General features: G+C 53.8%; 1 protein-coding gene across 13 annotated transcripts in view; it reads right to left on the minus strand.

Annotated features, from left to right (window-relative positions):
- Positions 1 to 882: 882 nt before the first annotated feature.
- CCDC57 (coiled-coil domain containing 57) overlaps positions 883 to 21401 on the minus strand; it is a 71504-nt gene continuing 50985 nt past the window's right edge. For 6 of the 13 annotated variants that reach the window (XM_072939912.1, XM_072939909.1, XM_072939919.1 and 3 more), the window contains 4 exons: positions 18579 to 18679; positions 17016 to 17135; positions 16444 to 16660; positions 883 to 1497 (listed from right to left, as the gene is read on the minus strand). In XM_072939912.1, the coding sequence (XP_072796013.1) occupies positions 1295 to 1497; positions 16444 to 16660; positions 17016 to 17135; positions 18579 to 18679 (641 nt within the window). In that variant the 3' untranslated portion in view covers positions 883 to 1294. The other 7 variants (XM_072939911.1, XM_072939917.1, XM_072939915.1 and 4 more) reach the window with 7 other exon arrangements.

Genomic DNA, 21401 nt, shown 5'->3' on the forward strand with positions numbered 1-21401 from the left:
AAGTGCTTCTAGGGAAGACAACAGGGCCTCTCTCCTCACTTTTTCATCTAAAGGAAGCCACATGGCCACCCCTCACTTTAAGGGGCACATGCAAGAAACAGGGGAGCACGGAGGCCACTGGCACCAGCAGCAGCAAAACTGCTCCCAGCCTGCTGCCTCCTGGCAAATCACAAGTGACCCATTGCCGCTACAGTTCCCCAAGTGTGGTGCGCCCAGGATGGGCGTATAAATTCTGATCTGCCTTCTTTCCCCAGAGATCGCAGCCTGACGACCAGATAAATGGGACGAAGTTCATGAAAGGTGCACTTTCCAAGGGGCCCGAAGGGGCCCTGCTCCAGGGCCAGCTGGGCCAGGCACCCGAGCATCCTTACCTGGTGGGGCTGCCAACCTTCGTGCCTGGCCAGAGTGCAGGCCACATGCTGTGAGGGGCTGCTCTCTCCTCTTGGTGGAAGGACATCCGGGATTGAGGCAACCCTCCCTCTTCCACAGAAATGTGCCCCCTCAGGAGGGCTGCCTGTCCGCCACAGGCACACCAGCTGCACATCTCTCTTCAGGCCCCCTGAGCCCAGACCAGGCCCCAGGCCATGACCCTGAGGGCCCCTCGGGCTGCCTTCAGTCCCCCCAACCCCAGGAGGAGAGGTGAGGGCAGGCAGCCAGCTCAGGCCAGGAGTGAGCTTCGTGCAGACCCACGCACCGCGTGCCTGGCAGCTCCCCACAAGCTCTCTGCATGTCTCCAGATGAAGCTCTCTGGGCACACCTGCCTCATACCTCTCCTTGTGGACCAGGAAGGCTCAGCCCTGGTCACGGAGTGAACCGTGAAATCTACAAGGTTGTGGCAGGGTTCCCGGGATGTTCAACACCAGATTTGAGGCTACATGCTGCTGTGGTCCGGGACTGTAACGGGCTTTGTATTCTAAACTAAAATATGAACGGCGGAGCAGGTGTGCTGGTGCCCGAGCACTGGCGGCCGAACCTTCAGCTCGTAGGAAACCCGGCCGCGAGAGCCGCCGTGCAAAGCCCAGGAATCTTTTACTGTGCTCCCCAAGTTAACAGAGCCATTCGCGGCTCTGCGGGCGGGCTGTCCGTGAGGCTCCCTGCAGCCCTCGGGAGGCTGCTCCGAGCTCACTGCTCCCCCACACTGAGTGCTGGCGTGCCACATATGTCCCTGACCCTGCAGAGGGGAGGCAGCACCAGGGAGGAGGAGGGGGAGAAGCAGAGGTGAGGGTCGGGGAGAGGATGTGGGGGTGGGGAAGGGGAGGGAGGGAGAGCAGTGGAGGGAGGGCGGCCAAGGAGCTCATTCCTTGGAGTTGTAGTTATGAATCTTGGGGGGCCGCTGGCAGCCTTGAGGTTTTGCCGGACGAGCCCTGGGGTGTCCAGTGGGCTTGCCCCTTGCTTGGGCTTCCATCTTCATCCCTTCGATGGCAAAGGCCACCCAGGACCTGGTGGGGCTCCCCTCGGGGTGCTGGAGGCTGTAGGCTGCTGGAGGTGCTGGGTGCTCTAGCAGGTGAAGAGAAATCAGAAAGGAAAGCGAGTCATTATGGGGCAGGGAAGGGTAGAAAAGGGCAGTGGACTCAGAAAGCTGAGCTTGCGGACTGTGAGCGGCCTTGCTTCTGGCCGGTGGGAACCAAGAGCCTACACCCACCCAGCTTGCTGCAGGAGCCCATGCTGGCCAGAGGCCCTTCCAGGGGAACTGGCCCTGTGTCCTGGCACAGAGGGTCTGGGTGGGCACGTGCTCTCCAGATGCTCTGCAGGGCCTGGGCCTGCCCGTCCACTGGGCACTCAGGACATGAGGCCCCTAAAACGGCATCTCCTGTCGTGTCCATTTCGTAACGGGTCCCACGGGGGTGCAGAGGTTAATGGTTGACTCATGACACTTCCCAGCCTGTCATGCCCCCACCCCCCGCCCTCTGGCCATGCTTGTCAGGCGCCTCCAACCGCCCAGCAGCCCTGACACACGTGGCCAGGCGCAGGCCAAGGACCTGGGGGCTGCACCACACCTCGTGGGCACGGGCAGCCCTTGCAAGTATCAGCGATGACTGCCTTTGTGCCACGGCACTGTAGGTGATTTTTCAAAAGCCCTTTGAGCTTCTCTCTAGTACCCTAGTTTTTAGAACTCAGAATGTACTTCTTTTGTAAAAATACCAAGACGATGTTATTAAAAACCAATTGTGAGATGCCAGCTCGGGGCGGCTCTCCCCCAACAGTGGGCCCCACAGGCAGGGTGGGGGTCTGGAGCCCCAGGAGGGTCCACACCAAAGGAGAACGTTGCCCAGGCGTGAAGACAGGGTAGGTGGGGTGGCTCACCCGTGCGACGCGTGCTCAGTGTCACTGAATCCACCACCCTGGGCCTGGCGGTGTTACAGTCTGGAGGGCCTGCCCAGCACATGGCCATGTGCTGCACAGGGGGACCGCTGGATGGGACCAACCTGGGCGAGACCTGAGGACCAGGACTGGCCAGTGGGGTGGCTGCACAGCCTCCGAGGGCAAAAGGGACAGGGCTGGCATGGAGCCGGGAGGTGGGGAAAAGACCCAGGGCTGCAAGCACACATGTCCCGCACACCAGGGCGCCATAAGCCAGGCACACCCAGGGCCCTGCCCTCCTATATCCTGTGTTCCTCCTGCTCCTCTGGCATCTGGAGACTTCTAGAACCGCTCCTCCTTCCCTGGGGCCTTCCCAGGGTCACGCCCAGTAGCCTCCCTGCTGTACCCTCAGACCCAAAGCTGGGCCTGCCCTGTCTTCCTCCGGGCGCCTGGAGGGTGGGTCCCTGGGCGTCCTCACGCTCCCCTCTGCCTCCTGTGACACGGCTGCTTCCCTTTCATTAAGAAGATGCCTGTGTCTCTGGTTCTTCAACCCCACACCAACTCCTCCTCCACACAGACCCTCCCAGCCCAGATGCCTTTACAAGTAAACCTGTGGGTTTACCTGCAAAGGGACCTCTGGTCAGCTCCATCCTGCCACCTGGGCCCCATGTTTGCTTGGTCTCCTTTTGGAATGCAGTGGCCCTGGGGGAGGGGCAGGGACAGGACCCTGAACGCTCTGATGCTGGGGGGTCCCTCTCTTCCCCCTCAGGGGTTCCGTGGGTGTAGCCTGAGTTCATCCTTGAGGCACTGTCTGAGGAATTCCTGGGGAGAGCAGGGTGGACGGAGAAGGGACAGCCCCGGTCTCAAGACCTTGGCTTGGGAGGCCAAGCTCCCTGTGACCAGCTGTCAGGAGCCAAGTGCCCGGCAGGCGGTTCCGCTGGTCGCTGGGAGCACAGGCTGGGCAGGGCCCCCGCTCCCTGCCTAGGGGCAGGGCCCCCGAGCTGTGGGCAGCCAGCTGGTTTCTGCCCTCTCCCTTCAGAGTTGCCCTGAGGGTGACTGGCTTCTCCAGAGCCGTGCAGTGCCGGCTCACACATGAAGCTCTGTATTCCAAACTAAAACACGAACGGCGGAGCAGGTGTGCTGGTGCCCAAGCACTGGCGGCCGAACCTTCAGCTCGCGGGAAACCCGGCCGCGAGAGCCGCCGTGCGGAGCCCAGGAACCCTTCACTGTGCTCCCCAGGCTAACAGAGCCATTCGCGGCTCTGCGGGCGGGCGCCCCGGGAAGGCTGCTCCGAGCTCACTGCCCCCGACGCTGAGTGCCCCCTCCGAGTTGGAAGGACAAACTCTCATTTCCCAGTGTTAGAGATGTTGCAACGACGCTTCCTTGAGGACTGAATGGCCCTCCTAGAGGCTGCTCACAGTGACAGAATGTGGATGCGGCCAAGCTTTCACGTAGCCCCCTCCATCTCTGCACTGAACTGTGCCGAACACACACCTTTGAGTCCCTCCAGGGGCACGGGTGAGGTTCTGTATAAGGAGCCACATGAAGAACACACCACAAGAAGAGCTCACAAAGGAGAAAGCAAATCCAGAAGAAGCTGCTGGAGAAACAGGGAACTCCGAGGTACAGACACCCACAGCAATCCAAATGGGAATTCCAGACACTGTTGCTTGGACGGTGGCGGTGTGCCGGAGTGGGAGGAGGGGAGTGTGTGGAGAACCTGCCTGTGACGTGGTCACAAGTCTGAGAAACCAGTAGGGCTGCGAACATGGGTGTGAGCAGGTGAACCCATCCGAGGGCAAAACCAGAACATGTAACTTACGAAACAGCAGAAGAAAACTTGCTGTCGCCAGTGAGCAGCAGGAATGTAGAAAAATGAAACAGAAAGAACGTAAATAAATTGGAAATAAATAATATGGAGAATGAAGTCCAATATATAAGAGTTAAATAAATATTAATGAGTTCAGCTCACTAAAGAAGAAAAAAATTCTCAAATTGGAGCTATTGAAAAAAAAGCAAAGATCCAACAAGATGTTGTAAAAGGACCCATTTAAAACAAAAGACGAATAAAAACTGAAAATAAAAAAAAAACACAATTAGGCATAAAGTGTCACAACGGGCAAAGAAGAACTGTGCACTGGTGAAGGGACAACTTCACAACACATCAAGTGACATCTGATAGAGCTGCAGAGCAAAACAGATAATCCCAAACAGGCAGATGAAAGTTTTAATCATCCCTGTTGATCACAAGCCACACAGAGACGGCAAAGATTCAGTTAGTGGAACTAACTGGCTTGAGTTATTAGATACAGAGATGTATATTCAATATCTTGTAGTAACCTTTAATGAAAAAGAATATGAAAATGAATATGAAAATGAATATATGTGTGTATATGCATGACTGGGTCACTGTGCTGCGCACCAGAAACTGACACATTGTAAATGTGCTCCAATTTTTAAAAAAAATAAACAAATAATTTAATTAACTATTAATAAAGTTCTTAAAAATATACCATTATCAAGTAAAGTTTGTCCCAGTAACGCAAGGCTGGTTCAGTATCAGAAAGTCTACCACCATCTTTCACCACAATAAACAAATTAAAAAAATATATATATATATGATTATCTCAATCAATGCAGAAAAAACATCTGATGAGGTTTAACAAGTATTTATGATGAAAACTCTTAGTGAATCAAGAATGCAAGGGGAAATGTTTAACTTGACGGAGGCTATTTTGTAAAACACACAGCCTGTGTGGAAAACCAGCCTCAGTCCCTTCAAGTCAGGGAGGTAGACAAGTTGTCCCCCGTGACGCTCCCAGGGCCCCAACCAGCTCCGCAAGGAAAGCAAAAGAAGTAAGGAGGGTGAGAAGAGAAGGGAGGAACCGGTCGCTGTCTGAAGACAGCATGACCGTCCCCGCAGAGGAAGCAGCCCTGGAGACGTGTGAACTGCTTGCTGGTGTGGACACGGACTCAGCAGGGTGAGGGGCAGGCCGCCGGGCATCCCAAGCACCCAGAAAGCAGCAAATAGAAGGAGGCTCTGGACATGGGGTCTCACGGGGACGCAGCCGGACGCCCTGTCGTCAGGGCCTGTGGCCGGAGGGTGGCTGCTGGTTTCCATGGCGGCTCCTGCCACCAGCACCTGGTGGCCTCCACTCGGCGAAGGGGGACCCAGACCATCGTCTCTTTACAGAGGGAGTGTGGAGTTTGCAGTGTTCTCCAGGGAGCAAATAACCTGTGCGAATCAGGAAGACAGAAGCGGGGTTTGATACGCTATACACTGATTTCCAATTTTTTTTTAAGTTGAGGAGCTATTTCATCAAAGAAAATCTCGAGTGCGGCCTCCAGTGAAGGGCAGCTCTGGCTGCATGAGGGTACAAGGCCTCCAGCCTCTCTCAAGGCCCTTCCGCGGGACCCGACGCCCCCGGGGAAGACCCTGCCCTGATGACCTCCCCAGGAGTCCTCAGCGCCGCAGGGGAGAATAATTAAGAGCCCGAGTGAGTAAACACACAGGAATGAGAAGAATCCGGAGGCAGCAGGAGGCCTGGTCTCTCCCACTTTGGCTCCTCTTCATTCTGCCTGTGTGGGACTCTGCTCTCCCAGACGAGCTACTGAGGCTGGAGTGGGGCCCCGGGGCAGGAGGGGCCCCAGACAGCAGTGCTCATCGGAGCCACGCTCATCCACAGCGCCCCAAGCTGGAGGATGCTGAACGCAGATGATCCTTACTTGTTTTTTTTTTTTTAAATGATTTCTATCGAGCTATAATTTACATACAATAAAGTGTAGCCGCTGGATGTGTCCATTTCAGGGGGCTGTAGAAAACGTGCACATCTATGTACCTGGAACACCTCCGTCGCTCGCAGTGTCCCCACTCCGGCCCTGAGCAACCAGCATCATCACTGCCAAGATGGATGGTTTCGTTTCCCGGGACAGGAGGACACCAGGCCTTGCCCGATACCTGGTTCTTGCAGAGGCCATAGAGACGTTTCCGAGACTCACTCCCCTTGTCACACGTGTCGAGGGCTCTTTCCTTGCGGGCGGTGGTCCCTGTGGCTGCATAGTCACTTGCTTTCCCACTTGTCTGCCAGTGGGTGTCTGTGTTGTCCCCAGCCCGACGTGCGTGTTAAGGCCTGCGGGTGCACGAGGGAAGTGAGTGGCTGGGTGGTGGAGTCAGCAGACACTGCATGTTTAACTTCACAAGAAACTGCCCCGCTCTTTCCCAAGGCAGCTGGGCACAGGGCGCTCCCCCAGGTGTGTGTGAGGTCCAGCTGCCCCTTGATGACGCCATGCTTTTGTGTGTGTTTGGTCGTCTGAGTGAACACACAGTGGCACTTTGCTGTGGATTGAACTTCCATTTCCCTGACGGCTACTAATGAACACCTTTCATGGGCTCGCTGGCCATCAGCATCTCTTCTTTTGTAAAGTGTCTTTTCAAGTGTTTTGGCTATTTATTTATTTACTGTTTAATGGATTGAACCCAGGACCTCACGCATGCTAAGCACACGCTCCACCACGGAGCTATACCCTCCCCCCCTTGGCTACTTTTAAATTGGACTTATTTGTTTACTACTGAGTTGTCAAGTTCTTTGTCCGTGTGAATTCCAATATTTTACCCCAGCCCACGGCTCATCTTCTTGGCAGGGACATTGGAGAAGCAGGATGCGAACATTTTGATGATGTCCAAGCTATCCGTTTTTTTTTCCTTATGGTTGGGACTGTTTTTGTCCCAAGAAATCTTCGCCCATCCCAAAGTCACAAAGATTTTCCCCTATGCTTTCTTCTAGAAGTTTTGTACTTTTTAGCTTTAAACTTAGGCTTGCGATGGATTTTGAATTAATTTTTGCATCTGATGTAAGAGTTAAGAGTCACTTTGTTCCCCACTTAGATACCTAGTTGTTCCAGCACGACTTACTGCATGAACCACCCACTCTCCTTAAATTACGGTAACTGAAAAATCAGTGGGCAGGTCACTAGCTCAGTGGCAGGGTGCTTGCTTAGTGTGCATGAGGTCCTGGCTTCAGCGCCCAACATCACTGAAAAAAGAGCGATGACCACATACGTATGTGCGTATGTGTCTCTATTTCGTCTCTTCTTATGCCAACAACACACTGTGCTGTTTACCAGAGCTTTACAGCGAGTCTTAAGGTCACGTAGTTTAAGTGCCTTCAACTTCGTTCTTCTTCAGGACTGCTTTGATATTCTATATTCTTTGCATTTCCATGTACATTTTAATTTTCAATTTCAACTTTTAATGCCTGCTGGGATTTTGATTCAGATTCTGTTAAATCTATAGGTAAATTTTGGAAGACATGACATCTTAACATTGAATGTTCCAATCCATGAATATGGTATATATTTCCATTGTTTGGGTCTTAATATTCCCCCAGTGATTTCTTTTGCAGGATATAGGTACTGTGTTCAGTGTGTCCCCAAGTATTTCATGGTTATGGATGCTATTGTTAATAGTACTTTTTATTGCAATTTCCAATCTTCATTGCTAGATAGAGTGATACAATTGATTTGGTATATTGATCTTGTACCCTGGGTCTTTGCTAAAGTCACTTTGTCATTCTAGATTTGTTTCATAGGTTATTTAGAATTTTTTATGTACCAGATAACACAGTGTGTGAGTAAAGACGATTTTACTTCTTCTTTTGCAGGAGGATGTCCATGCTCCCTGTTTTCTCGCTTTTATTACAAGGCTGGGGCCTCTGGCATGGTGCGGGGGGAAGGACTGCGCGCGGGCGTCCGCCTTTCACCATGAAGTACGACGTTAGCTGTAGACTTCGCACAGATGCCCTCCGTCAGGGTTAAGTCGTTTCCTTCCACCCCTAATTTGCTGAGTTTTTTGTTTGTTTGTTTGTTTCTTTAAATCATGAGTTGGTGTTCAATTTTGTTGAATACTTTTCCTGTGTGTATTTACACAACTGTATGGTGTTTCTTTTTTTTTTTTTTTAATCTGTTAATTTAGCATATTGATGTTTTAATGTTATACCAACTTGTCACTGCCAGAATAACACCCACTGGGTCTGGATATCCTAGCCTTTTCATGAATCATTGGGTTTGATATTCTAATATTTCATTAAGAATTTTTTGGTCTATGTTCTTTAAGGAAATTGGTCCATAGTTTTTCCTTCCTGGAATGTCTCTGTCTGGTCTTGGTATCAGGGCAGTGTTGGCCTCATGAAATGAACTGCACGTCTTCTGCCATCCTTTATTTTTTGCAAATGAGCTTGGATGGGATTAATATTCTTTCTTAGATGTTTATGTCACCAGGGAAGCCACCTGGCCTGGAGTCTGTGTGGGAAGGCTTTAAGTTCTACCACCAACTGCTTGGATAGACAGACGCCTAGTCACATTTCTATTTCTCCTTGAAGCAGGTTTGGTAACATGGGTCTTTCAGGGAATTTGCCAGTTTTATCAAACTGTTGGCCTGTAGTTGTTCTTATTTCATGATCATCTCCTTAATATCTTCAGGCCCTGCAGCAATTCCCCCTCTTTCACTCCTTGTAATTTTTAACTGGCTGTTGGACATTTTAACTACTGTGCTCACATTTTCTTGTCTTTTTTCTAGCGTGTTGGGCTTTGCTCTTTAGGCAGTCAGGTGCCTCATTTGGTCATTTCTAAGACTGGTTTTAAGCTCTTCCAAGCTAGGTCTAGACAGGCCTGCCCGTCAGGGACAGGGCTACGACCAAGGTGTGCCTTCTCTGGGTCTCGGCTGAGTGACGGCTGGAGCTTCCTCCCTACCCCTGAGGTCTCTGGAAATGGTTCCGCTTACGAGCTGTCTTTCCTTTGCCTGGATTTGCGGAGTTTTACTCCATACATCTGTGGGCTAGTACCCAGTAAGGACTCAAGAGAATCCCCAGGCAGGTTTCTGGAGCTCTCTTCTGCACACCACTCCCGCTCTCTGGACTCTCTCCTGTGTCTCCCAGCCCTTCTGCCTCCCCGAATCCTGACTGCTGTTTCCTCCGCCCCGGAAGACACTGAGATCTGCTTGGCGATCCCCTCCCTGTGCCTGCAACCCAGAAACGGCCTCTGGGCCGGGAGCCAGGGCACCTGAAAGGCCCCGGCTGTCCTCCTTCCTTCGAGAGTCCCGGTCCTGTGCCGCCTATTTCCCGATATCTGAGAACAGTGGTTTCGTATATTTTGTTTATGGAGAGGTGTTGACGTCTAGTCCTCAGCCTGCTCAGAAGCAGGAGTGGGCGCTAGTCATGCTGTGGCCCCAGAATACCCACCACCAAAGTATGAGCCGATCCGGCTACTTCTTAAAGTATTTACTTTGTTTTCAAAGTTATTTCAACACAAGTTTTTTCCTAAGTGGCAGAACTTGTTTCATCATAACAGCCTCAAGAGAAGAGCTAACAAAGATCTATTTGACCATCTGTTTCTCGAAAAGTACTTCCCCCAAAGCCTCAGATTATGGGCATCGGTAAAGGCAGGAAGCTGGAGTTGCTCCCTTAATTCAAGACACTGCGCTGCTCCCTCCTTTGAACAGAACGCTGCTTCCTCCGTTTCTCTGGCTGCAGTCACAAGAGGGTGCTTCGGGGTGTGCACACTCCTCTCAGGACAGTTTCCTGGGGCCCTGGGCTCTCATTCAGTGCCGCCCTGATGAGACAGGAGGGGGCAGGGCACAGCCGTTCAAGGGGTGACACAGCAGTTCGCATCAAAATGGTGGAAGATCCAGCCCCCGGCAGGCCCTGAGGCTCAGGATGATGAGAGATTTCACTTCTAGCAGACCTTGAGCTTCCTTATAGGCCCACTGTAATATATCAGCAGGGTGAGTAACATGCCCACAGGCGCCGTGGCAGTCCCAAGGCTGGCCACAGAAGGTCAGAGTGGGAAGTAGCCACCTTCCTGGGAGCCCCAGCCCCTTCCCCAGGCTACTTAGACTGGCCCTTCCACTTATTAGCACATGAAGCCACTAAGCCCATAAAAACTGGCAACACAGCACCTCGCCCACTCTCTGTCTATGGAGTGTGTGCCTACTTTTAATCAGAAGACCCACCCCCACACGTCGTGGCCTTTCTCTTGCCTTCCAATGTATCTCTCTGACTAAATCTACTTTTACTCAACTGTGGTTCGCTCTTGAATTCTTTCCTGTGCGAAGCCAAGGACCCACGCTTGGCGGGGCACGTCCCAGGGGCTCAACTGAAGCCTGGGACACGGCCCTCCTCACGCCCCGCATCTGTTTTCCTGCATCACTGAGAGTAGTTGACAGGCAGAGCCACAAAGACAAAGGCGACACTGGTAACAACAGGGCATGACCCCTTTGCCACAGCGCTCAAGGAGCCTCCGGCCACATTCCCCTCCCCAGTGCAGGCACTGTGATGGTGGTGAGCCAGCGCTGAGCCCTTCTGACAGCGGCTCGTGTCCCATCCCCGCACGCCTAGTGTGGAGGATACGCCTCCCCGGTTCACACAGGCCCCCTTCCCCACGGGTGAGGCCTGGCGATCTCTGCGCTGGGTCTGCCCCCTCACCACGATGCACCGGGAGCCTGAGGTCCACCTCCCAGAACAGAGCTCAGAGCCGAGGGCAAGTCCCTGGCTTGCACATAGGTGTGAGGACCACAAATGGGAAGAACAGAGTGGAAGGCTCCAGGTGTGTTTACCCTGGAATCACAGACTGTCCTCCGAGGCCACCTGTCCCGTGTGACTGTCACCTTTTCCTTTGTGTCACAGGTCCGCACCACGCGCAGCCCTGGGCACCTGAACTTGCTCCCCTTCTCTCAGCCCCTGAGTTTCAGGACAAAGTAAAAGCACCTGTGGGGAGGCCAGATGGCAAGACGCCTGGTCTCAGGTGCGGGCAGGTGATGGGAAGGTCTCGAGTTCAGAGGATGTCTTTACGTCCTCAGAGCACAGCTGAGACAGCAGAGCCACGCTGGATCACAGCCCGACTTTAGAGGAAGGCCCAGAACCCTGCTTCTGAGTCCAAGCAGCCTTCAGGGGAGAGGCCTGGACCGACCTCCTCTCAGACACACACAACGCCAGGAAGAGGTGTGTCCTGGGGCCCGCTCGGCAGAGGCCAGGGACACCCCGCAGCACGTCCTGCTGGGCGAGGCTGCGGCCAGGCAGACCTGCTGCACGTGCTCTGCGGCACAGTCACGTGTGCCTCCCAGGGCACGAGAACCTCAGAGCGCTGGAGGTCACTCTGCCAGAGGCTGTCCCCTGGGGCCGGGGTCAGGCTCCCCAGGCATGGAGCTCACAGGCTGAGCTGCAATTTGGACGGTGCTTTGATTTTTTAACTAGTTGCCAATATTCAAAAGCTGAAACCTTCCATATAAAACACAAGATATCCAGCATCTCTTAAAGAAACGGAAAGATCTGGCTCGTTGGGCCTACACTGCCAGGGAGGGGCAGCTGTGGGCTGGCATCGCCAGCCGCCTCTGCTGGACAGGCCAGCCGGCCAGCCCCCAGCCCCGTGTCAGCACTGCCAGGGAGGCAGACACCTGCTGCCTGGCACCCGGACACTGACAGCTGGACTCTCCTCAGCCAGGTGGGCTGAGGGGCTGGAGCCAGGCGGCTTGGATTCTGGTTGTGACTCAGGAACTGGGGGCTGTGTGACCCTGGGCAACCTGTCCAGCATCTCCAGGCCTGGACGTCTTGGTCTGATGTTGAGGGCTGGCCTCCAGGAGCTCCTGGGCAAGGTACCCAGCATGGTGGACGGAGGCCTGGGCTAACAGCTACGGTGGCGCCGTGTGAGCAAGCGCGGGGCTGAGAACAGGAGGTGGCTTCCCAGGCCCTCAGATCAAGAGCAGCCCGGCAGCTGCGGTTCAGGTGCTACCTGTGCAGTGAGATCTGCAGAGAAAAGTTCTCTCACAGACAGGGGGGTTAAAAATAACTGTGGATCAGCAGCCAGTTAACAGGCTCATGCAGGTCTCATCTTACAAAGCCTATGCAACCCTTGTTAAAGGGAAAAAAGTTAATTTTGGAAGAAAATGGAATTTTCAAAAGAACAAAAATTTAAAGAAGAAAGCCCTAACACTGTACTCTTGAAAAGCTTTATCCCCTCTCGTTCCCTCATCCCTGGGGGAGGCAGGTGGGGGACACCCCAGAGAAAGCGGGTCTCCCCAGACCCCGCAGCAGAAGCCGGGTGCTGCACTGCTCAGAATGCAGCGGGGAAGGCGGTCGGCCCCTGGGGCAGGCCCAGTGGTGCCTGTCTTTCTGCGGGAGGCCGCGTTCCTCCCGAACTCCTGCCCACTATCCGTGTGACCCCAGGGACAACCTTGGCCCCTCCTGACATCCGCCCAGAGCCCTGAGGAGGAGGCGGGGGTGGAATGCCGGCTGGGACTTGGGAATTCTGACTACCTGGCCTTGGGAGGTGACTCGGTGCCCTGGGCCTTGGTGTCCTCACTTGAAGACGGGGACCCAGTGGCTGGAGTGCCTTGGTTTGCCGTGAGGAGTAGGGCCTTCGCTCTGGTGAGCCTCCAGCTGGACTCCCCTCTTTGAGAAATCGCTCAGTGGCCGTATTTATTATGGTAACAACCGGTATCCAGCCCCTCCCTCCCCTGAGCCCAGTCCCCTCCCCAGAGCAGGCCTGCCGCCCCTTCGGAGCACTTTCCTACCCTCCTGTGTCCCAACTTCACGACCACGTGAACATGCATCTTCTCCCGCTGCAGGCTTTCACGGTCACCTTGGAAAAGGGTGCAAACCTGAACAACCCACAGACCACACAGAAAGTGGCCAACCTCACCCACAATTTGAAAACTGCAAAATAAAATCAATGATGAAATACTATGTTTCACCTATCAGATAGGCAAACAGGAAAATGCCCGACGAAGACCCGCCAGTGCTGGAGCGAGGATAGGTGCTCTGCCCCACGGCCGTGGACGTGAATTGAGCCAACGCCTGCAGGGAGATTTGGTAACACCCTCAGAGCTCAAACCACCCACACCTCTGACCCAGCAATTTCAGGTTTAGACTCTCACCAGATCACGCCATCCCAGGAGCTCCCCGCAGGCACCGCAAGCTCACTGCAGCGCTGCTGAAGCTGAAGACTGCCAGGGACCCCAGCGTCCCTGAACGCAAGGCAGGCTGACACGGCGGGCCACTCGGCTGCCGCAGGACCTCTCTGCTCCGCGTCCACTGCTGCAGAGCGACGCCGCAGAGGCTCAGAAGTGGGAAGAAGACACACACGCACATTTCAACACACCCTCTACAGCCAGGGTGGCGTGCGGGCCCGTCCGAGGGGAGCGGGGAGCTGGACGGACAGCCAGGTGGACAGGGGATGGGAGGAGGAGGCCGACTGTCACTTGGAGCCCCCTGCACTGTTTTAGTTTCTTAGCCACGTGGGGCATCACTCCTGCTGGACGGGTCTTCAGCCCCTCTGTGCCAGGGGACGTGCCACACGGTGCCGAGCGGGGCCACCTGCACACGCAGCGGGGACACATGGGAGGCTGATGACTCCCACAGCCCCTGGGACAGACCCACCAATAAATGCCCTCCAAGAAGGCCGAGCGGCCCAGCCTTGCCCCTCAAGGGCTGCCTGGCCTCGAGGTCAGATGCCTGTCTTTTCTGGTGCCGCCCGGGCTGTGTCCGCCCTCACGGTGCACCTGCTCAGCCTGGATGACTGACCTTTGCCACATGGGAAATATCTTTCTAGTTGGGTTAGTTATGAGGTTAAAAAAGAAGTATCTTAGAAATCAGGATTTTTAGGTCACATTTAAGGTTATCACCTTCTAGTCGTTTGTAAATAGTTCCAATTCTGTGTATTTTCAGGTTTGATTTGAAGGCATTTAACTGCGCCCGGCCGCGGTGGAGCGCGTGGTCAGAGGTGGGAAGCGGGGGAGAGGCCCACACCCGCCCTCGGCTCCGACATGCCTCTGCCCTGCGCCCTGGTGTCTAGCCTGGGCCCACGGTTTGCCAGAGCAGCCGATGTGGATGAGGGCTGGGCCTCACTCCACCCTCTTCCCAAGCATGTTACTGCTCTAGATAGTGCAAAATCTAGTTTCTTAGCTTCAAGGAAAACTCTGTGCCTCTTTCGTTAGACTTGCACTCACGGGTTGCTTCAGTTTGGAGAAAACAGCTATCCTCCAACGTCTGAGTCACAATCTTCAAGACGGCCCTGCCAGTGATTTTTGCTCAGTCAGCAGCTGTCAGTCCACAGTTCTTCTAGTCGGGCGTCTATGATGTCCAGCGGAACATGAGCACAGTTCAAAAGCTCCTCACCGGGAACCTGGGGGATCCAATTTTCTCAAGCAGCTGACTTCAGGACTATCACATGTTTGGGGTCGGGGAAGACGGGTCTGCCTGGCTCTGAATTTCAGGCACCCTCTAAGTATGCATTCAGTTCAAATCATTTACTCCTAAGCTCGTCACACCCTAGACCAGTGCTGATCGTCGCCAATTCCTAAGATAAAAAGTTTGACTGTTACTAGGTTTTTCATAGTTTATTTAGCAGCTCTGTCTTGCAGTTCCTTCCACAGATCTAACATGTAGTTAGTTCTGTGAGTAAAGGAAACCACAGTTACTCTGTGAGGCATTGACAGTGATGCAGGTCTACGGAAGACGTATCTCTCTAATACTTAACACTTCCATCCAGGAAGAGTCTGTTTCTTCAAATCTTACACGCTTTGGAAAATGCAGCGTATTTTCTCTAATCACAGGTGCTTCCTGAGCCTCGGGTCCTTGGGTGGTGGAGCTGGGCCTGGCTGGGCTCCCACTCTCCCGGGTTATCTCCCTCCATGTCCTGCCTGAGCTGGCCAGGGGTCAGGGGTCAAGGAAGACACCCCCCCCCAGTTCTCCCAGCAGACGAAACAGAATGAAGATAAAGGAGGCCAGTGCTGAGGGGGAGGGGGAGCCAGGTGAGGGGTTAAGCCTCAGAGGAGGTGAGGGCTTCAGAGGAGAGGCAGGTGCAGGGAGAGGAAGGTGGAGGGTGCCCACGTGTGGTGGAGGTCCACAGGTGGGGGCAGGAGGGAGCTGGGCTGCACGTGTGGGAAGGAGGAGGGACAGGGTGGGAGTCCCTAAGCCACTGCTGCCAGGAAGTAAGGCGGGGGCAGGGGACTGTCCGATGAGAAGATGAGAAGAACAACGGTGAGAGGAGGCTGGGCCTGGAGGGGCCACACCCCTTGGACCATGGATTCAGGAGGTTGGAGGAGGGGGCTGCGGTGGCCACAGGGTCTGGGGTCTGGGTTCCGTCCAACCGGTGCTGTCAGGCTGGGGCCCCACCTTGAGATGGGGCTGCAGCAGGACTTGGCCAGGCCTGCGGGGGCGCGGCGGGGGCGGCTCGGGTCCCACCTCAAAACCAAGAGGAGTGGGGCCTGTGTTACTGCAGACGCCACACTAAGTGCGAAGTTCCTGGGCCCTGCCCTCCGCTCAGCCTGTGGCCTGAGTTCCTGCCGCCTCACAAGGCGCTTCTGCTTCCTATGAACTGAAGTGTGTCCGGGGGGAGGGCGCAGGTCAGCAGGAGCGCGCGTGCTAGGTGGGCGCCAGGTCTTGGGTTCGACCCCCAGCACCTCCTCTCAAGATGAACAAGTAAATACACAGGCCTGCCCCCCACAAACACACGAGTGAAAAGAAGCAACTCTCAGACGCGGAGAGGCCACCACCTCGTGAGGGCAGAGGCCCCGATGACGGTGACGGGGGCCTGTGGTGCGGCGGGGGGGGGGCAGGGGGAAGCGGCGCCGGCCTCGGTGGGGTGGCTGATGGGGCCCAAACCTCCGACAAAGCAACGCCCTCGGCAAGTCACGGTGACGCGGCAGCAAGCGCACCAGGCAGCGGCGTGGTGGGGGCCGGTCGCCAGGAGCTGATCTGGGAGAGACTCTGGGCTTCACACGGCGCCCCCTCCGCCCTCCCACCACACCTAGTCTCACGTGGCCCCCACAAAGGTGGCCCCCAGATGGATATTCCTGAGACCCTCACGGTTGACCATAGGGTGGGCGAGCTCCCAGTGGCCAAGGACACGCCCCGGCCACCTGTCCTAGGGTCGCACCGTACACAGCGCACCAAGCCCTTGGGCAGCAATGGTCCCCGTGGCCCGTGGACCCCACTCAGAGTACGCCTGGTCCCCGTGACGCGGAGCTAGGGGACGCAGTCTGTCCCTGGGAGACGCTCAGGGCGCGGGATTTACAGACCCCTAAGCCCCGCTCACTCTGCGGCAGGTCAGCCTGAGAGCCACCCCACACCATCCTTGGGCAGCGGCGCCTACCTGGAGCTGCGTCATCCGGAGAGGTGAGGCCGGAAGGGCTGGATCCCAGGTCGAGTAACTTCCAGGTGTCTTGGAGGGAACTGCTGGCAACTGATGAGGACCCTTGGGTATGGGGGCCACGTTCCTCCTGGAATTCCTGAGCCAGGCGTGGCTTTGGGGACTGGTTTTCTTTCTGAGGAGTCGATCTGCAAGTCACTGTGGGGACTGGGTGCTGCCTCTGAAAGTCAGAGAAGAGAATTACCCCAGAAAGCCACCCTCTCTCCAGCCTGAGAAGGCAACAGGGCTCCCAGACCCCTGGGGCGAGGTGATCCCGGGGGAACTGGACCAACGCCCTGAGGCCCCGTCTCTGCAGCCACACCCAGGAGGGCCCTTGGGGGGCCTGTGTGCTCCCTCCACCAATGCACCACTGGGACCCACCCGCAGAGGCCCCATCATCCCCAGGGAGGCGCCTGGTGACCGAAGCACTGTCACTCGGGGCAGTGGCCACCCTCTGACCCTGAGCGCTCTGGGTCTGGGTGAGTCCTGCCCAGGGATGCCACACAGAGACCCTGGTCCTGGTGGGTCCTGCATACCTGCCTGGGCCTCGCCACGCAGCCTGGCCCAGTGTCCTTTCTGCAGACTGTCTGTGCCAAGTGAGCTTGGCTCTTTCCCACGCCTTCAGAGAAACATTCTCTCTTGGCATTCTTAGAGTCCTGGCATGGGCGTTTAAATAAAGGAAGTTGAGTGTTCGTGGGTCACTGATGGGGTGTGTTAGGAAGAAATGCTACTCCCCAGATTTCTGGTATAGGGACTTACCGGGCTCTGTGACAAGCCAGAGAGGGTGGTGAGGCCTCCTGGGGTCCACCAGCCAGGACGGGCGTGATGGCCTCTAAGTCACCCCCACCCTCCCAGGAGACCGGGCTTTTGCACAGCACACAATCCTTTCCCCGGTGCCCAGGAAGACAATTTTAAAAGATGCATTTTTAACCTAGCATACTGGCAAAGATTCCGAAAATAAATACCTAGGTGGGGAAAACTATCTAATTAAACATACATATGATACAGTTTGTAATTTAGTAAAATAGCAGGAAATGCACTGAAATGTTACTGGTAACTATGCTGGAGTGCTGAAAGTTGGAAGCTTTTAAAATTGTGTTAGACATACAGGTGGCCAACAGGCACATGAAAAGAAGCTCAACATCGCTAACTATTAGAGAAACCCAAACCAAAACCACAATGAGGTAACACCTCACACCAGTCAGAATGGCCATCACTCAAAAGTCCACAAATGACAAATGCTGGAGAGGCTGTGGAGAAAAGGGAACCCTCCTACACTGCTGGAGGGAATGCAGGTTGGTGCAGCCACTGTGGAAAACAGTATGGAGATTCCTCAAAAGACTAGGAACAGACTTACCGTATGACCCCGGAATCCCACTCCTGGGCTTGTATCCAGAGGGAACTCTAATTTGAAAAGACACCTGCACCCCAGTGTTCATAGCAGCAATATTTACAACAGCCAAGACATGGAAGCAACCTAAGTGTCCATCAACAGATGACTGGATAAAGATGTTGTGGTATATTTATACAGTGGAATACTACTCAGCCATAAAAAGAATGAAATAATGCCATTTGCAGCAACATGGATGGACCTAGAGATGATCACACTAAGTCAGTCAGACAAAGACAAATACATGATATCACTTAGATGTGGAAACTAAAATATGACACAAATGAATTTATTTACAAAGCAGAAACAGACTCACAGACACAGAAAACAAACTTATGTTACCAAAGGGGAAAAGGGGGTGAGGGAGGGATAAATTAGGAGTTTGGGATTAACAGACACACACTACTTTATACAAAACAGACAGACAGCAGATCTAGCTGTATGGCACAAGGGACTCTCTGGTGTCTTGTAACGAGCTTGAGTAAGGAAGAACATGTATACACACGTGTACACAGCTGAATCACCATGCTGCGCACCAGAAACTAGCGCAGCGTTGCAAATCAACTACACTTCAACTAAGAAAAAACACATATAGTGAAAGAAATAAAATTGTGTTTACTATCCTTTGAAGTTTCTCCACTGAAAATGCAATACTTAAGTAATTAATAAAAGTTGTTAAAAATACGTTTCTTAGTTAAAGGAGTGTTACCTGAGTTGTGAGGTGGGGTTGCAACTGTCCCAGGGGTGGGTCGGGCGCCTCACCTGGGCCCTGGGCCTCAGGGGTGGGAAGGGGGTGACGAGGCGGTTTCCCTAGAAACGAGATGAGGGAAAGGGTCTGTCCTCTGTGTGCACATCGCTTCTGGGGCTCTCCCAAACACCCGAGAAGAAGGGCGTGTGCCCCTCCAGGACCACAGAGGGCGCAGGGGAGGACAACTGGGGGCATGTGACCTGGCGGCACTTCAGCAGAACTCGCGAACACCCAGAAACCTTCCACAGCGGCGCACACACCCCAGCAGCCCCTGAGAGTGACGGGCACATCCATTCAAGGGCCCAGAGCACACCTTCCCTGCAGCAGAGGGAAAAAAGGAGCACAAGTTTGTCAACTGGACGGTGAGTCTTGCGCTCAGTGCTTCCACGTCCTGCCTTACTCAGAAATGGTACAGGCATCAAACGAACATTCGTTAACTCAACCTAAAAATCTTGGAATTTATCTTGAGGCTGACGTCCCACAAGGAACAATCACCGCTGAAATCGCATTTCTCAGAACAGATCCGCTTGGCTACAAACGGTAGTGAGGGCTCCAGGAGTTCTCCGCCTGTGGGTTACGTGAAAACCAATACAGGGAAGGCAGACGGGGGCTCGCACGCGTCCCGCTCACACCGGTGCCCAGCCCAGCAGCGAGGCCCCGCCTCTCCCTTCCTCACCTGCGCCCTAAAGGTCTTTACAGTTACAGTCCCCTCTGCTTCTTTTTGAATGTTTTCTTGTCACGCTTGCCTGAGCTGACAAGCACCGCTTCTCAGGCACCCGTGATCCCAGCTTAGCGCTCAGATCTCCACACAGCCCCCGATCCTACCCTTCTCAAAACAGAGCCCTGACTGTGAAAGAAGGTAAAATGTACAGGGTACCCTTTTCACCCTAAAATTATCCTTGAGATTTCCCAGAGGGCCCTGGAAAATCACAAAGATCTGTCCTTATAAAAAGAGGGATATAATACCCTTTAATGAAAGGAACATGAAAATACACACACAATGCTGCACACGAGGAACTGACGCGTTGCAACTGGCTGTACTTCAAAAAGAGAGGGGTGCGGGAAATAATTAGGTCTATTAATGTGTTACGGTCGCTGAGTTTCACAAGAGGGATTGCTGGATCAGACGAGGTGCTCGGGCCACCCCACTTCATGTCACATCTGTCAGTAAAATGTTACTCATACAGCAGATCTGAGGGATTTCCTGGCACTCTGTCGGGGCCCTGGCTGCTTCCATGTCTGTCCTCATCAGGGTCCTGAAGGGCTCGCCTGGCCTCGTGAGAAAACACGGGTGCAGCGCCTAGAGCTGAAAACTCAGTTACTGCTCTAAGTGTGAACCTGGTGACAGCCTGATTTCGCTCAAGGGAACCCAGCATCTTCCAGGCCAGGCGTTCACAGCTGGGGCTCCGCATCGCTCCATTGCCATGCCGACCGTCAGGACCAGCTGCTCCACGATTCCTGACTCTCCACTTGATATTCTTGGTGTATTCACAGTGCATTGTTTCAGGATTATTTTCTGTTCTATCTTACGAATTTTTCCTCTATAAAAATTACGCTCATCCATTTTTATGTCAGATACACTGCTCACGGTCTTCTTTGGAAACAGGCATAGACGTCGTAGATTAACTTTATCTGAGACTTCTCTCAAGGACTAACTTTGTCTTGCAGGACACGGAAACAGCCAGCTGCAGCAGTTTTGAGTAATGCCGTTCGCAGTTGTGTTACTCTGGTTATGAACCCTCGCCAGACCCTTCCCTTTGAAAATGATCAGGAGGAAGTCAGCCACCGACGTGTTAAAGCCCTGTCATCCACGTGGAGAAAAAATGTTGCCTCCCATTTCGGGAAACAAAGAACGTTGCCTGCCACCGAAGCATGAACCAGCCCCCAGCTGTGGGCCCTGAGGGGACACAGGATGGAGGAAAACAGGATGCTGGCCCCAGAGAGCTAAGAGGAGATCAAAGGAAGGGTTTCGGTGGGCCCAGAGTCTCGCCAACTTCCCGTATCAAGAAGGGCGCTCAGATCGTCACCTGGAGATGTCTGCTTTTTTGTGATTTGCAGTAATCTTTCGGTGTCCAACTATATGGGTCTTTTTTTTTTTTTTCCAGCAAAAACTCCTATACACCCTGTCTCCTCCTTTACCTCCTTGGAATAGTCCCGCAGAGCTATCCGAGAGGCTATCTCCCGGGCTGTAGCCCTCATTGTTGTCCTCAAATAAAACATAATTCTCAGCCTTTAGGTTGTGTGTTTTTATTCAGTCAACATCTACAAAGAGTTTCTGTTTTACTTTAATGAGAAAAAGAAAAAGAAAAAGAGACGGGAAAAAAGAGAAAAGAGAGCAAGCCGGGCTGCCGGGCCAGTGTGCTTGTCCTCAGCCAGGCCCATCTCAGGCCCTTGGGGAAGCACGCTGGGGCCAGCTCCTGGCGGACTGGTGAGGCCACTCTGAGACCATCCAGTGGACAGAGTCAGGATTTCCATAACTCTGGTCAAGAAGCAGATGGAATGAAGCTAGAACACTCCCTTACACCATGCACAAAAATAAACTCAAAGTGGATCAAAGACATAAGACAAGGTAAAATAAATCTCCTAGAAGAAACTATAGGCAAAACATTATCTGACATACATCTCAGAAATGTTCTCCTAGGGCAGTCTACCCAAGCAATAGAAATAAAAGCAAGAATAAACAAATGGGACCTAATGAAACTTATAAGCTTCTGCACAGCAAAGGGAACCATAAGTAAAACAAAACGACAACCTACAGACGGAATGGGAGAAAATTTTTGCAAA

This window comes from Vicugna pacos, chromosome 16, assembly GCF_048564905.1.
Source record: "Vicugna pacos chromosome 16, VicPac4, whole genome shotgun sequence".
Classification (NCBI taxonomy): Eukaryota; Metazoa; Chordata; class Mammalia; order Artiodactyla; family Camelidae; genus Vicugna; species Vicugna pacos.